This window comes from Paroedura picta, chromosome 5 (assembly GCF_049243985.1).
Source record: "Paroedura picta isolate Pp20150507F chromosome 5, Ppicta_v3.0, whole genome shotgun sequence".
Classification (NCBI taxonomy): Eukaryota; Metazoa; Chordata; class Lepidosauria; order Squamata; family Gekkonidae; genus Paroedura; species Paroedura picta.
The window spans coordinates 130,768,422-130,784,286 of NC_135373.1; the positions used below are offsets into that span (position 1 = coordinate 130,768,422).

Genomic DNA, 15,865 nt, shown 5'->3' on the forward strand with positions numbered 1-15,865 from the left:
CCATCTGTTTCCGAACAGTCCAGCGCGGTCCATTCGAGCCGTCACTCGGAGGGGAGCGGAGGGTGTGGCCTGTGGGGTTTGCACAGAAGGTGGTTGCATGCTCAGCTGTTTGAGGCTCGTATCCTCTCCCTTCCCCCCCCCCCCCGTATTTCGGTAATTCTTTCCCCCCATTCACAAAGCATCTCTCTAAAAAAGGACACGCGGGAAGATGCATGTATCCTAACTGCCGTGATTAAACATAATACCCTGTTGCAGAAATGGTTCCCATAACTTTGGATTTGGAGCATGTAAAAATGCACTTGCTGAAGGGTTGGTGGTAGTGGCGGCAACACGCTGTGTAAATATCTGCCTTCAGACCCTTACAATGACAGCATGGATAGAACGTCATGTTGAGGGGTCTCTGGGACTGTGCCTTCATCTCAGACTTTTCAGGCAAACAAGCCCAGCTGCTTTAGAATGTTTTTGTTGTATGATGATAACTTTAAGTGTGCTTAAAGAGAAGCTAAAGGATCCCCTGTGCAAGCACCAGGTCATGTCTGACCCTTGGGGTGACGCCCTCCAGCGTTTTCATGGCAGACTCAATACAGGGTGGTTTGCCAGTGCCTTCCCCAGTCATTACCACTTACCCCCCAGCAAGCTGGGTACTCATTTTACCGACCTCGGAAGGATGGAAGGCTGAGTCAACCTTGAGCCAGCTGCTGGGATCGAACTCCCAGCCTCATGGGCAGAGCTTTCAGACTGCATGTCTGCTGCCTTATCACTCTGCGCCACAAGAGGCTCATACAAAGAGACGCTAGCTTAGCTTTTTCCAACAGAGAAACCCCTGAAACATTCTTCAAGCTTTGAGAAACCCCAGAAGTGGTGCGATCCTGCAGAATATGATTGGGAAGCATATATGGTCATATCGCCTGAAAAATGTTGAATCAATTTTAACGGTATGTAAAAAATTAACTCCCACCCATTCAAGAAACCCCAGTTGAGAAAGCCTGAGCTAGCCTAGCAAGAGGGAAGGCCAGAATTAAACTCCCCACCTCCCCACCTTGCGCCTTGCCATCCCCTTAAGGTAGTGCTGATCCTCAAAATGAAGTGGTCACAAGAATCGTCACACTGTTCTTTAAAAAGCCAGAGTTTGGAAGGATGCTTGAAGAAATGGCGATTGTTGAAACAGGCTACTTTGATCAAGGGATGGGCTTACCGGAGTGTGAAAAGACTGTTGATGTTGTTTACATGGTTTCTGGGAAAGCCTTTGATAGGGTTCCCCATGATGTTCCGATGGGTCAACTGGAGAACTGGAATCTAGGCTTTAGGACAGTTGGGGGTCTACAGGACTGTAGTGGCATTTCATATTATTGGAGGGAGGAGTCTGGTGGGGAGCCACAGGGCTTGGTTATGGGCCCAGTACTCTTTGGGATTGTTATAAACTATCTGGATTGAGGAAGTGGAAGGACTGCCTATTCATGATGCAGAAGACGCTAAATTGGGCAGCATAGCGAACACTCTGGTAAAGAGAATTCAACTGGAAAAGTGGGTGGATGTGAACAAAATGCAGTTCAACAAAACTCTATGGACAATAAAATTAGTCCAGTAGGACCTTTAAGACCAACAAAGATTTATTCAGGGCGTAAGCTTTCGAGTGCAAGCACTCGAAAGCTCACGCCCTGAATAAATCTTTGTTGGTCTTAAAGGTCCTACTAGACTCTGATTTTATTGTGCTACTTCAGACCAACACGTCTGCCCATTTGAAAACTATGGCGTTTTACATCCGGGTCACAAAAGGGAGAAGCACGCATACTGGGATGGGGGATATGCTTCTGAGTAAATGAGCCATTTGAAATCTTTTTGTAGGCCATCTGCTTGTGCAGTGAGCTACGCCAAAAAGGGCTCAAGTGAACAGTGAACTAACTATACATACCTTGCCTTATATCCACACCAGACAGATTTCTAGAACATTTGACGAGGCACATGCTTTCATTTTGATTTCTCAAATGCATTAATTGAAGCAAACACACCGGAATGGATTACATTTATTTCCCTTGATGATGAAGGCTGAACTTTCTAAGCAATTAATGACATCATACATGACAAAAAGGATAGCTCAGCGGTTCAGTTGCCAGGGCCCTCATAAACCCTTTGGGCTCCCCTTCTCACATTTTTCAGTCTGTGGCCCCCCTCAGGTGTGCCAGGGCTGGAGTAGGTCATGTATGGTTGAGCAGCCAGTGTGATGCAGCTGCAGAAAAGGCTGATGCAGCCTGAAGGTGCATTAAGAGAGGCAGACCAGGCCGTTGGCCAGGCTGCACCTGGAGTATTGCGTGCAAATGTGGGGACCTCACATCAAAAAAGCAAGTAGATCAAATGGAGGGGGTGCGGAAGGAAGTGACAAGGATGACCCTGGGCCTGGAGACCTATGGGGAGAAAGGGGCGGGACTTGGGAAAGTTCAGCCTAGAAGTGGTTGAGAGGGGATGTGATTGCTCTCTTTTATATATCTGATAGGCTGCCATTCTGAGGAGGGCAGGGAGCTGTTGCTATTGGCAGAGGATAGAACGCAGTCTGGAGATGAGCTGTAATTCCAGGAGATCTCCAGGCCCCACTTGGAGGCTGGCACCCCTACCTCCCAGCTTCGGCGGAGTACAATGCCGCAGAGTCCACCCTCCAAACCAGCCCTTTTCTTCAGAGAAATTGATCTCCGTAGTCTGGAGATGAGCCGGAAACCAGGAGCCCCCCGGTTCCCACCGGGAGGCAGCCTCAGCGGGGTACAACGCCGCGGATTCCACCCTCCGAAGCAGCCGCTCGCTCCAGGGGAACTGATCTCCGCACTCTGGAGAGGAGTTATAATTCCGGGAGATCCCCAGGTCCCAACGGGAGGCTGGCAACCCCATCCCCCAGGCTGCCTCCCCCCCCCCCCCCACATCGCTAAGAGCTTCCCAACCCGGGTCTGGTCAACCTCCCCCAGGGCTCACCAGCCGTTCCTTGGTTGCCAGGACCTACTGGCAGGGGCTCATGGTAACTGTAGTCCAGGGGCAGCTGGAGAGCCACCGTTGGGCCACCCTACTGGGCAGGCAGGCCCGCGGGGCTTACTCGCGAGGAAGCTGGCCTGGCGCAGAGGCAGAGCCGGCCGTGCGTAAAGCGCCCAACGCCAGCCAGCCTACCTTCCTTCCTTCCTTCCTTCCGCGGGGCTCGGCGGGCCGGCAGGAAGGGGAGGAGGCTCCGCGCCGGGCGGAGAGGGGCTCTGGGGGCCGCTGGCGCCGCGCTCATGGCGGCCAGAAACCAGGGCGCGGAGCTGGGTAAGGAGCTGCGTTGCCAGCTCTGGGTTGGCCCGGACCGGGAGGCTTTGGAGGTGGAGCCGGGAGGGAGGACAAGGCGACGGAGCCCTCCTGCCGTCCCATGCTGGTCTTTCCTCCGGGGGAGCGGGTCTCCGTCGCCTGGAGGTGGGCGGGAGAACTGGGGATAACCAGGTCCCACCTGGAGGCTGGCAGCCCTGAGACGCTGGTGGGAGGTTTTGCATCCTGCCCTGGAGCCCCGGGGGATATTTGGTGAAGGGGGGCGGCGGGGGGCTGCTAACTGTGGCTCTCCAGGTGCCCATGGACTCCAGTTACCATGAGCCCCTGCCAGCAGGGGCTCATGGTAATTGGATTCCATGGACACCTGGAGAGCCTTGGTTTGGCCACCTTTAGGGCGTGCTCTGTAGGAAGAAAGGTTTGGGATGGCTGGTGGCAGCACAGACGGAGGCCCATCGGCTCCCACCAATTCCATGGAGCCTGCAGCCCAATCGAAGGCGGTGAATTGGTTAACTGCGTGGTTCATTCCCTGCTCTGGTTTGGGTAGTGCCAGGGTGCCAGGGCTCCTGTATTGCCCCTTCACTTCATAAATGCCCCACCTTTCTCGTGGCTTGCGTTGTTCTGCAGACTTTCATTTTAACCCTCACAACACCCTTGCGAGGTAGGATAGGGCGCCTGGGAAGTTCGTCCAGGAAGCCACGATAGAAGAACACGGATTCAAACTCGGTGCCTCCCAGATTTGAATCTAATAACGCTACTGTGCCAGTAGCTGTGTAGGAGAGGAGGACAGGCAGTGGAGCATTCCTTGCAAAGGGGAGAAATTGTTCAAAGATTAAACTTCTCTCTGCTATTTCGGTGCTAAAGGTCCAGTTGGTTTGCTTGCCTTTCCTCTGCCAATCAGGGACACTGGCAGGGCCCTCCTGTTTTGACAGGGTCTAAAGTACACAGAGGGGTAGGAAAAATCTGTCTCAGTGATAAGGAAAGGCAGGCTGGAAGAAATGCAGGTATATGGCTCCCTGCAGGGGTAGTCAAACTGCGGCCCTCCAGATGTCCATGGACTACAATTCCCATGAGCCCCTGCCAGCGAGGGCCATCTGGAGGGCTGCAGTTTTACTACCCGTGCTGTAGGGACTGCGCATGTGTCAAGATGTTAAATTCCTACAGCCATTATAGGGAAAATGGGAATTTGGGGGAAACGAATGGAAAGACATGCAAGATTTGTCAAAGAGGAAGGGGTTTTGATATTGACAGCAGGTTGATATTGACAAAAGCTTAATAGGTATTTTTTTTCTGGTCAAACAATTCTTTTCAACTACTTGAGGAATTAGAAAAAATACATTTATGCAGATCCCAAGGGAAGAAGCAAGCCGGAAATTATTCTGATTTAAAATTTTCAGAAAATCTATCTATCTATCTATCTATCTATCTATCTATCTATCTATCTATCTATCTATCTATCTATCTATCTATCTATCTATCTATCTATCTATTATTATTATTATTATTATTATTATTATTATTATTATTATTATTATTATTATTTAGATTTATTACCCGCCACTCTCGGTAATCCGGAGTAAGCCGAAGTAACTAGCTAGTATTCTCCCCAGTCACTGCAATTGCAAATGGTCCCTGTACTTTTCTTGATTATTATTTTAATTTTACAGAAATAATATCCCCGTCGCTATTTATTTTCATGATCGCTTGTTCTTCTGTTCCCAACATCCCCCCCCCACACTAGCGCATATTCATATACAAATGCATTTACATTTTGTATGTGTGGCTATGAATTGAAGTTCGACCTCATGTGGAATAAAATATATATATATATATGTTTTTAAGCTGCCAGACGAGAAACTAAACTATCATATCCTCAGGCGCAAAGACTGAAGGACTTGCAAGTTACAGAAATTTGGCTATTTCCCATGAAATTTCTCTGTACCGTTTCGGAAGTTTTTGACACATCGTTAGAAGGAGAAGGAGGAAAAAACTCGGGATTAAAGGAAGTTGGCTAATTAGCTGTAGCTTAACTGCTTTAATTACTTTTTGCTATCCCCGAAGCTCCATGCCTATTCAGATGATGAGCAGATGACACATTCAGAAATGTAATGCTCACACCCCCACGTTTAATGAACCTCAATGCAGAGATCTCTTCAGCGAGACACTCCCGGCGTCTTCACACATGCTGCCGATTCTAACGCAGCACGCTGACCTGCATGCTCAGGGAAAGGTGGGCAGTCGTGACCTGCCGCGTTTGACGAGTGACAGTTTTTGCATGTTTTTCGGGAGACGGAGATCATTTGCATGGAGGGAGGCTGCCTGTGTGCAAAGCTGTGTTGTTCACAGGGACGGGGACGGAAAGAGAACTTGAGTTCAGGCTTGTAAACATCCGCTAGGCCAATCAATGTTCATGGGCGACTGGAAACACAAGAAAAGTTATTTCCCCCCTTCCTCTTGGGTTATTGATACAATGGGTTACACTGAAAAGGGAGGGCAGGTAAGTGAAAGCACATTTTGGGTGGATTGCCAAGCTCCAGGTGGGACCAGGTAAGGGTTGGCAGGTCCCTCACAGTTGGCAGCACGGGATGGGGACATTTCCTGGGAGTGGTAAAGAGCGTCAAAACGCAATGATGACGTTGGTGAAAGGCAGGTTTAATAAGATCCCTGTTTCTCAAAGGCTGTGCCTGAGTGGGCATCCTAATCCAGGTACACTGGAACATTTAATCTTAGATTGTTCACGTTTTGAGAGCTGTCCACTAGCTTGGAGGCTTTCCCTTTGCAAGGTGAACATAACACCATACCTGGATAGGATTGTGAGAAGGATTCTGTTGAGATCCATGCCATTGTACTGATTTTAATCCAGGATTTAGCTGTTTAATGGATTAATGCTGTGTCCGTTTGTAACCACCCATGATTATTTGTAATCATTTTGTTTGGCAAACTTGGGTTTGCACTGTGTCTGTACTTATTTTTATTTTATTTTATTTATTTTCGAATTTATATACCGCCACACTCCATTCGGACTCACAGTGATTTACAATAAAACAGTAAAAACCAGTCCAGTCCCCTAAAACAGGGGTAGTCAACCTGTGGTCCTCCAGATGTTCATGGACTACAATTCACATGAGCCCCTGCCAGCACTTGCTGGCAGGGGTTCATGGGAATTGTAGTCCATGAACATCTGGAGGACCACAGGTTGACTACCCCTGCCCTAAAACACCTTAAAATATACAATAAACATTGACATTAACATTTTTCTTTTTTTGCTACACCAATAAAGGGTTTGTATGTATGTACGTGATGGTGACATCGAGGCAGTTAGGGATGCCAGTCTCCAGGTGGGACCTGGGGATCCTCCAGAATTACAGCTCATTTCCAGACTACAGAGATCAGTTCCCCTGGAGAAAATGGCTGATTTGGAGGATGGACTTTAATGGCATTCTACCTCACAGAGGTAACTGTCCTCCCCAGGCTTCACCCCCAAATCCCCAGGCGTTTCCTGGCTTGGGTCTGCATTCCTACCCCTCCATCCCCTGTCAGTGAAAGGGATACATAGAAGCCCTGACATCTTTTCCAAGAAAATTGGGAGCTCTGATTTTTCCAGGGTTCCTGATGGAAAGAAGAAAGCTTTTAAATGTTTTGATTATGTGAGCCTAGAAGTGATTTCTGATTCTTTCCTGTCGGTTTGATTTTTTTTACGAGACATTCTCTTTTCTATAATTCGGCAAAAGGCATGTAGAGGTGTAAAATTTTGAAGCCGGAGAAAAAATAGGTCTCCCCCCAACATGGAAATTTGGAAAAATGGGTTTGTGCAATACTTTTTTAGCAACCCTAACCTTCTTTTACTTATTGAGTAACATAAATGCATTAATAACAATACAGTGATCATATAAAACTGTACTATGTGGCATATTTATGTATTTGAAATGATTAATAGTTTTGGGGCTTTTTAAACAAATAAGAAATGTTGCAAGGATACTCAGTAGAATAGCCTTTCTCAACTTTTTTACTGTTGAGGAACCCCTGAAATATTCTTCAGGCTTCGAGAAACCCCAGAATTTGTGTGATGGTGCAGAATATGGTTGGGAAGCAGAGCTGTGGACACGCCCAACTGGGGCCCCTCCCCTTCCCACCCCCTCGGGGCCCATCATTGGCCCTTGGGAGAGGAGGGTGGGTTGACATGACCATATATTGTCATACCCCCCAATAAGTGTTTAGCAATTAAAAAAAATTAAAAATCAATTAACTCCCACCCACTCAGGGAATCCTTCCAAGTCCATCAAAAAGCCCCAGGGTTTCATGAAACCCTGGTTGAGAAAGTCTATGTAGCCCACTACTACTACTACTACTACTACTACTACTAGTAGTAGTAGTAGTAGTAGTAGTAGTAGTAGTAGTAGTAGTAGTAGTACCACCATATTTATTCCCTGCCACTCACCAGCTCATGGCAGGTTACAGAAGTCCCATAAAAACCATTAAAGACCCCATGAAAAGGACATAAAAACTCAAAATACAATCATAGTAAAAAGTGAAAAACAAGGCAGGATATTACCCCACCCCACCCCTGTCACTACACCCCAGGCTACCATGTCACATGCATCCCCCCCCCCCCCCGGCTGTCTACATTGTAGGAAAGAATAAAAGTTGACGGTAGAAAACAAATCCTATAGTAAGCCAGAGAAAGTGTATTATTTGGATGGAAACCCTCTCTTAGAGTTAGAAATGCCAGCATGTTTGACTACTAAAATGTATAACCCTGAAAACACTGAACTCTTGGGAAGTGCTTTCTCCCCCTTTATTTTTTCCGAGCCCTCTTGAACCCTCAGACTTGATTCTGAATAGAGATGTAAAAGCCGGGAGGGTGGTAGGGAAAAAAAATATGGAGAAAAAGCTTTTGTTTTGTTTTGTTTTTGCTGATGGAAAGAGGGGAAGGCCAGCGAAACACTGAAAAATACCCCTTCTAAAAGGTGTTCTCTTTTGGAATGATCGAAGTGCTATTAAGACAAGGGTTTGCTCTCACTGATGGCAAAAAAACAGGATGCACAGAATACAGCAATTTGTATCTTTCTCTTTCTCTTGTTAGTATAGAGCGCTTGTCTCAACTTTTTTACCCTTGAGAAACCCCTGAAACATTCTGCAGGCTTCGAGAAACCCCAGAAGTGGCGTGATGTTATAGAATATGGTTGGGAGGCAGAGCTGTGGACACGCCCACCCGGGGGCCCTCCTCTTCCAACCCCCTCCAGGCCCATCATTGGCCATTTTGGAAGAGAGGGCCTACATGACCATATATGGTCATATCACCTGATAAATGTTTAACGCATTTTAAAATATATTTTAAAATGAATTGACTCCCACCCATTCAGGAAATCCTTCCAAGGCTGTCAAGAAACCATAGGGTTTCATAATGCCTGGTATAGTTTACTCCCAAGAGTCTTGTTGAAAACTTGGGCATTTCTGCTTTGAACTCTTTTTTTTATATGGTAGCTGAGATGAGAACTATAGAATGCATGTAGCTGACCAGTCAAATAAGTTGATTAGAAAGTATATATGGCATATATTTCTGTTTCCCCTTAAAAAGTTTTAACATAAGAATCTAAGAACATCAGAAGTCCTGCTGGATCAGACCAGTGGTCCATCCAGTCCAGCACCCTGTCTCATACAGTGGCCAGTCAGTTCCTCTGGATGGCCAACAACAGGGCATGGAGGCCAAGGCCTTCATAAGAACATCAGAAGAGTCCTGCTGGATCAGATCAGTGGTCCATCCAGTCCAGCATCTTGTCTCATGTGGTGGCCAGCCGGTTCCTCTAGATGGCCAACAACAGGGCATGGAGGCCAATGTTGCCTCCTGACTCTGGGATTCGGAGACTGACTGTCTCTGAAAGTGGAGGTTCCCTCTATCCACTGGAGCTAATAGCCACTGATAGACCTGTCCACCATGAAGTCCTCTCAACTCCCCAGTTCTTTTTTTCCTCTCACAGCTTCAGAACTCCCAGAAAGCTGACATTTGTAATCCTGAGCATGGTGAACTAATCCTTAAATGCTTAGAACGGAGGAAACCAAGTTATCTATCTGTCTGTCTGTCTGTCTATCTGTCTCTATCTATATCTATCTATCTGTCTGTCTATCTGTCTCTATATCTATCTATCTATCTGTCTGTCTGTCTATCTCTCGATCTGTCTGTCTGTCTGTCTAATCTAATCTAATCTAATCTATCTGGATTTGTATACCGCCCATTCTTTACAGCTCTGGCCAGTTTACATGGAACATTATAGAATCCTAGAATCATAGAGTTGGAAGGGGCCATACAGGCCATCTAGTCCAACCCCCTGCTCAATGCAGGATCAGCCCAAAGCATCCTAAAGCATCCATTATAATAATTTAATCTATAACATACGGTTTCAGTACAACATCATAACAACCAAGTAACAATTTATAACACAACATAAATAACAACAACACTGGGGAGATCAAATTTGTTCAGTCATGGAAAGGCGTCTGAGGGGGGCCCAGCAGATGTTCTCAGTCGGTCGGCCTCAAGCGAATGCCTGGTGGAAGTTCAGCATTTGGGATTCCCATTGCAACTGGCTTGTCACTTTGATATTCCATCTGTCAAAGTAGCCACCCCTTGGGTCTGTTAACAAACAGCCTGTGGAGATAACCACACCTTTCTCTCCCTAGACCTCAGCTGGCTCGCCAGAGTCCGGGTGAATCAGCCGGCCGTCCTGAGGCGTGCAGAACAAATTCAGACCCGCAGGGCTGTGAAGAAGAATTGGCAAGTAAGTGTCCTGGCTTTCAGTATTCTGCTTGAGCTGTGCTTAGAATAGCCATTCTTCCTCGGTGGCTTTTAATTCTGAATTTAATTCAAGGCTTCTGGAAATGTAAACGATTGGGCTCACCTGTGTCTTATTTCAACAATTCATTTTTTTTTTTATGACAATGGTGATGAGTCACAAAAAGATGACTATCCAAGCAAGCTAGGAAAAGGGTGTAGGGGGAGGTAAAAGCACAAATGAATTTAAGGCATCTTTATTCATGAATGGATAGGTGTGTGTGTTACCTGTGCTGGCCCATTTATCCTCATTCTCCGACAGTTCGCTGTACAAAAGCAATCATCGTCCCCCCCCCCCTTTCTCTCTCACACATACTTTTTGGGGGTTTGTTTTTAATTTTCAAGCGGCTAATGAATTTTAACCTGTCTAAGTATTGCTTCTTGTATCTGGCAGCTGGAGTTTGCTTTCTTGCTCATCTCTGGCAATTTCAGTCGGTGAACATTTATTATCGAAATAAACCAAAGTGGTGGTTAGAGCAGAGGTCCCCGAACGTTTTGAGCTGCTGGCACCCTTAGAGCCCTGATATTACTGAAGAAGAAGAAGAGTTGGTTCTTCTATGCCGCTTTTCTCTACCCAAAGGAGTCTCAAAGCGGCTTACATTCGCCTTCCCTTTCCTCTCCCCACAACAGACACCCAGTGAGGTAGGGGAGGGTGAGAGAGCCCTGATATTACTGAAGAAGAAGAGTTGGTTCTTCTATGCCGCTTTTCTGTACCTGAAGGAGGCTCAAAGCGGCTTACAATCCCCTCCCCTCTCCTCTCCCCACAACAACCCTGTGAGGTGGGTGAGGCTGAGGGAGACCTGAGATTACTGCTCGGTCAGAACAGCTTTATCAGTGTCGTGGCGAGCCCAAGGTCACCCAGCTGGCTGCATGTGGGGGAGCGCAGAATCAAACCCAGCATGCCAGATTAGAAGTCCGCATTCCTAGCCACTACACCAAACTGGCTCTCCAAGGACGTTGCCCTGGGCTCCTTATAGGAAGGGCTACATGAAGCCAGACAAACCCAGCCATCCTCAGGCTATACCCTCAACATCTCCTGGTCTTTCTCAACCCATTGCTGGCAACTTTATTTATAGGGGTTCCAGCTCCAGGTTGAGAAATACTTGAAAGATTTTGAAGGGCTTCAATGGGAAGGGGAGGAACTTCAGTGGGTCAAAATGCCATTAAGCCCACCTTCCAAAGCAGCCATCTTCTCCAGAGGACTTGTTCTCTATCAATTACAAGAGCAGCTGTAATCGCTGGAGATCTCCAGGCACAACCTGGAGGTTGGCAACCCTAATATCCTAAGAGGATCCTGACTATGGTAGTCTTGATCATTTTGCCAGCATACCACAGTTGCAGAAGAGAGACATATTAATCTGGAGAGCCGGGTTTGATCCCCCCCACTCCTCCACATGCAGCCAGCTGGGTGACCTTAGGCTAGTCACAGTCCTGTTAGAGTTGTTGTCACAGAGCAGTTCTCTCAGGGCTCTCTCAGCCCCACTTCAATAACAGGGAGGAAGGGAAGGCAATTGGAAGCTGCTTTGAGACTCCTTCAGGTAGGGCAAAGTGGGGTCTAAAAACCAACTCTTCTTCTTCTTAAAAATGGATGGAGTCAGTGCAATGCGTGATCCGGCTGGCTGAGTCTGACGCCTTGTCATTGAGTACCTTGAACTTTTGAGAAAGTTTGGCTTTGAAATATGCTGTCTAGTTCGTATAGCATTATAAAAATAACTTCTTGATTAAAAAAAAAATCAAATCTCCCCCACACACAAGTTCACACCAATTCTTGGAAGCATTTCCACTACATCTGTCTTCACAACTCATTTCACAAGTGGGAAGGCCAGAATCCCTTGCTGGCAGCTGATTATCCGTTCTCCTTCAGCTTATTTCGGTTGGGAAGGAAGGAAACTGCAGCTACTTTGCAGGAAAATGGTGCAGAGCCAGCATGGTGCATTAGGTAAGAACTGTGCACCCTAGTCTGGAGAGCCGGGTTTGATCCCCCCCTCCACGTGAAGCCCGGTGGGTGACCTTGAGCCTGTCTCAGACGCCCACTTCACAAGGTGTCTGTTGCAGGGAGAGGGAGGGAAGGAGATTGTAAGCTGCTTTGAGGCTTCTTAGAGGAAAGCAGAGTTTTAAAAAAGCCAACTCCTTGCTCTGCATGAGGCCAGCTGGGAGAACTTGGGCCGGTCACCGTTCTTTCAGACCTCACAAGGTGTCTGCTGTGGGGTAACCGTCACAGAGGTCATTTTCAGACTCCTTGAGGTAGGGAAAAGTGGGACATGAAAACCATTTCTTCCTCTTCCTCTTCCTCTTCCTCTTCCTCTTCCTCTTCCTCTTCTTCTTCTTCTTCTTCTTCTTCTTCTTCTTCTTGCTGATCCTGCATTGAGCAGGGGGTTGGACTAGATGGCCTGTATGGCCCCTTCCAACTCTGTGATTCTTCTTCTTCTTCTTCTTCTTCTTCTTCTTCTTCTTCTTCTTCTTCTTCTTCTTCTTCTTCTTCTTCTTCTTCTTCTTCTTCTTCTTCTTCTGCCCTTCCTGTAGAGCGGTCTTTCTCAACTTTTTTTTACTATTGAGAAATCCCTGAAACATTCTTCAGGATTTTAGAACCTTCAGAAGAAGCTCAATCATGCAGAATATGGTTGGGAAGCAGAGCTGTGGATACATCCAACCTGGGTCCCTTCCCCTTCCTGTCCCCTCCAGGCCCATCTTGATGGCCCCAGAAGAATTTCCCAAATGACTAGGAGTTAATTTTTACATAGTTTTAAAATTTGTTAAACATTTATTGGATGATATGACCATATGTGGTCATGTTGACCGCCCTCCCCCTCCTGGGCCTGTAGGCGGTAGGACTGGGAGGGGCCCCAGTTACGCATGTACACGGCTATGCTTCCCAACTATATTCTGCACAATTGTGCCATTTCTGGCATCCTTTGAAGCCTGAAGAATATTTCAGGGTTTTCTCAATGGTAAAAAAAGTTGAGAAAGGCTCCTCTAAGTGCCACACTGTATTGGTTTGTGAGACATCCTTCCTAGAAGCGAAATCTGAATGGTTCCCTCATCCACATGGCTAAATCCTAAGGGCTTTTGATGAACAACTTAAACAAATTCCTACCCTGGAGATCTTGTGTGCCTTTGAGTTGCTACTGGACTCGTCTCTCGCTGTTCTGCCGGTGGCGATGTGGCTGCCCTCTGAAACGATGTTCATTTTTCTAATAAATAAAGGCAGCTTGGCTTCTGAGAGCCGTCACCTGCATAGACCTCACCACCCTTTCGGGCGATGACACCCCTTCGAACGTCTGCAGGCTGTGTTTTAAAGCCAAGCATCCCATCCGAGAGGACTTGTTGCAAGCAGTGGACATGCACGATAAAGGTAGGGTGGGTCGTTTGGTCTCCCAAACCCCCAGACTGATACTGTCGTCTTCACCGTTAGTGACTGGCTATCAGTCCACTGTGTTTGATGTACGGTGTTGCTTGGTCAGCTCAGTTCCTCCCATCTTAACCCAGTAATGGGTTTCAACTCCGTGTAGAATGCTACTGGCTAGATAGCTCGACCGTGGCCCCAATCTGGTGGACCGAGCTCCCCAACTAAATCAAAGCCCTATCGGAACTCAAGACAGTTCCGTTGAGCCTGAAAAACAGAGCTCTTCCGCCAGGCTTTCCGATGAGGCCGATGATGGGGAACCCCCTACAGCCTGGTCCCTTGCCAGGTGACCTTCGATGCTCAGCATGTCCCTAACTGCTGTTGTTATCCCTTCCTAACTGTTGTTGGGTTGGGATTACCCAAATGTTGCTGTTGTTAGAACTGCTCATATCTTTTGTTCATTTGTACTGTTCCAAATACCTTTCCCACTTCCAGCTTGGTGTAGTGGTTAGGAGTGCAGACTTCTAATCTGGCGAGCCGGGTTTGATTCCACTCTTTCCCACATGCTGGGTGACCTTGGGCTCGTCACAGCACTGATAAAGCTGTTCTGGCCGAGCAGTAATCTCAGGGCTCTCTCAGCCTCACCCACCTCACAAGGTGTCTGTTGTGGGGAGAGGAAAGGGAAAGCGATTGTCAGCCGCTTTGAGACTCCTTCGGGTAGAGAAAAAGCGGCATGTAAGAACCAACTCTTCTCCTTCAGTAATCTCAGGGCTCTCTCAGCCTCACCCACCCCACAGGGTGTCTGTAGTGGGGAGAGGAAAGGGAAGGTGAATGTAAGCCACTTTGAGACTCCTTCGGGTAGAGAAAAGCGGCATAGAAGAACCAACTCTTCTTCTTCTTCAGTAATATCAGGGCTCTCTCAGCCTCACCCACCTCACAGGGTGTCTGTAGTGGGGAGAGGAAAGGGAAGGTGAATGTAAGCCACTTTGAGACTCCTTCGGGTAGAGAAAAGCGGCATAGAAGAACCAACTCTTCTTCTTCTTCAGTAATATCAGGGCTCTCCCAGCCTCACCCACCTCACAGGGTGTCTGTTGTGGGGAGAGGAAAGGGAAGGCGAATGTAAGCCGCTTTGAGACTCCTTCGGGTAGAGAAAAGTGGCATATAAGAACCAACTCTTCTTCTTCTTCCTTTAACTGGAGGTGCCTGGGTTGAACCTGGGACCTTCTGTGCACCACTTGTGCTGTACCCCTGAGCCATGGTCCCTCCTGATTCATACTGCTAGATGGCAGTAGAAGGCCAATTCATCTGCTAAGGCTCTTTGGTTTCAGCACAGAGCCCAGTTTTAGCTCTATTTGTCAGGGATTGTATGAACTAGGAAAGTTGAAATTCTGCCCTGCAGTAACCCGTTTTGAAACCAAATTATGCAAATGTATGCAATTATGTTTCATTTAGGCGTATGTGCCGTTTCAGTAGACAGAAGCATAGATAGAGGTAGAGTGCTATCCAGGTGGAGTTGGGGGAGGATATTGTGGGTCGTGCTGCTCTCTGGGGGAATCCAGAGCTTGTTTTGCTTCCTCTTAGCGTTCTCCTTGCATGTTTTGGTAACGTTCGCTCGGCTTACGGGATGTGCCTTGAGTATGCCAGGCTCAATTTCCGTCATCTCTAGCCAACTAACAAGGCAATCCTAAGCACAGTTACACCCTTCCGAATCCATTGAAACAACTAGGATTAGAATGGTGTAATACAGAGATTAGAGCCTCTTGTGGCGCAGAGTGGTAAGGCAGCCGTCTGAAAGCTTTGCCCATGAGGCTGGGAGTTCAATCCCAGCAGCCGGCTCAAGGTTGACTCAGCCTTCCATCCTTCCGAGGTCGGTAAAATGAGTACCCAGCTTGCTGGGGGGTAAACGGTAATGACTGGGGGAGGCACTGGCAACCCACCCCGTATTGAGTCTGCCATGAAAACGCTGGAGGGCGTCACCCCAAGGGTCAGACATGACTCGGTGCTTGCACAGGGGATACCTTTACCTTTAATACAGAGATCCCCAGCTTTTCTGAGCCTGTGGAATTCTGACGCAGGGTGGTGTGCATATCTGCAAAATGGCCTCCATGGAAGGTGAAGCCAGCCATATTCCCAGAGGAAGCCTAACTAAAAGGAAAAAGAGAGAGCTCCAGGCAGGGCAGAAGGGATGGCCCTGCTCCATAATCACGTCCCTCCGCGGAGGGAGGCAGGGCCCGGGGACGCACTCATGCACCCGCACCTGATATCTCCCTGAAAAACGTTTCCCTGGGGCACCTTGTTTGGGAGTCTGTCACTCGGACCACCCAAATCCAATCTGTATGTAGCTAGAAGGGCATGTAGTGGACCATCCCAGGGAGGTCTCCCGTGAGTTTGATGCCTCGAGCCCACGCAGAGCCCGT

The 15,865-nt window shown here is 47.7% G+C and overlaps 1 protein-coding gene across 1 annotated transcript in view; it reads left to right on the forward strand.

Moving 5' to 3' along the window:
* Nucleotides 1-3,132: 3,132 nt before the first annotated feature.
* Nucleotides 3,133-15,865, forward strand: part of DERA (deoxyribose-phosphate aldolase) — a 42,641-nt gene continuing 29,908 nt past the window's right edge. Inside the window, exons 1-3 of the mRNA XM_077340717.1 lie at nucleotides 3,133-3,282; nucleotides 9,955-10,052; nucleotides 13,310-13,457. Coding sequence (XP_077196832.1) covers nucleotides 3,252-3,282; nucleotides 9,955-10,052; nucleotides 13,310-13,457 — 277 coding nt within the window. The 5' untranslated portion in view covers nucleotides 3,133-3,251. The remainder of the gene's footprint in view (nucleotides 3,283-9,954; nucleotides 10,053-13,309; nucleotides 13,458-15,865) is intronic.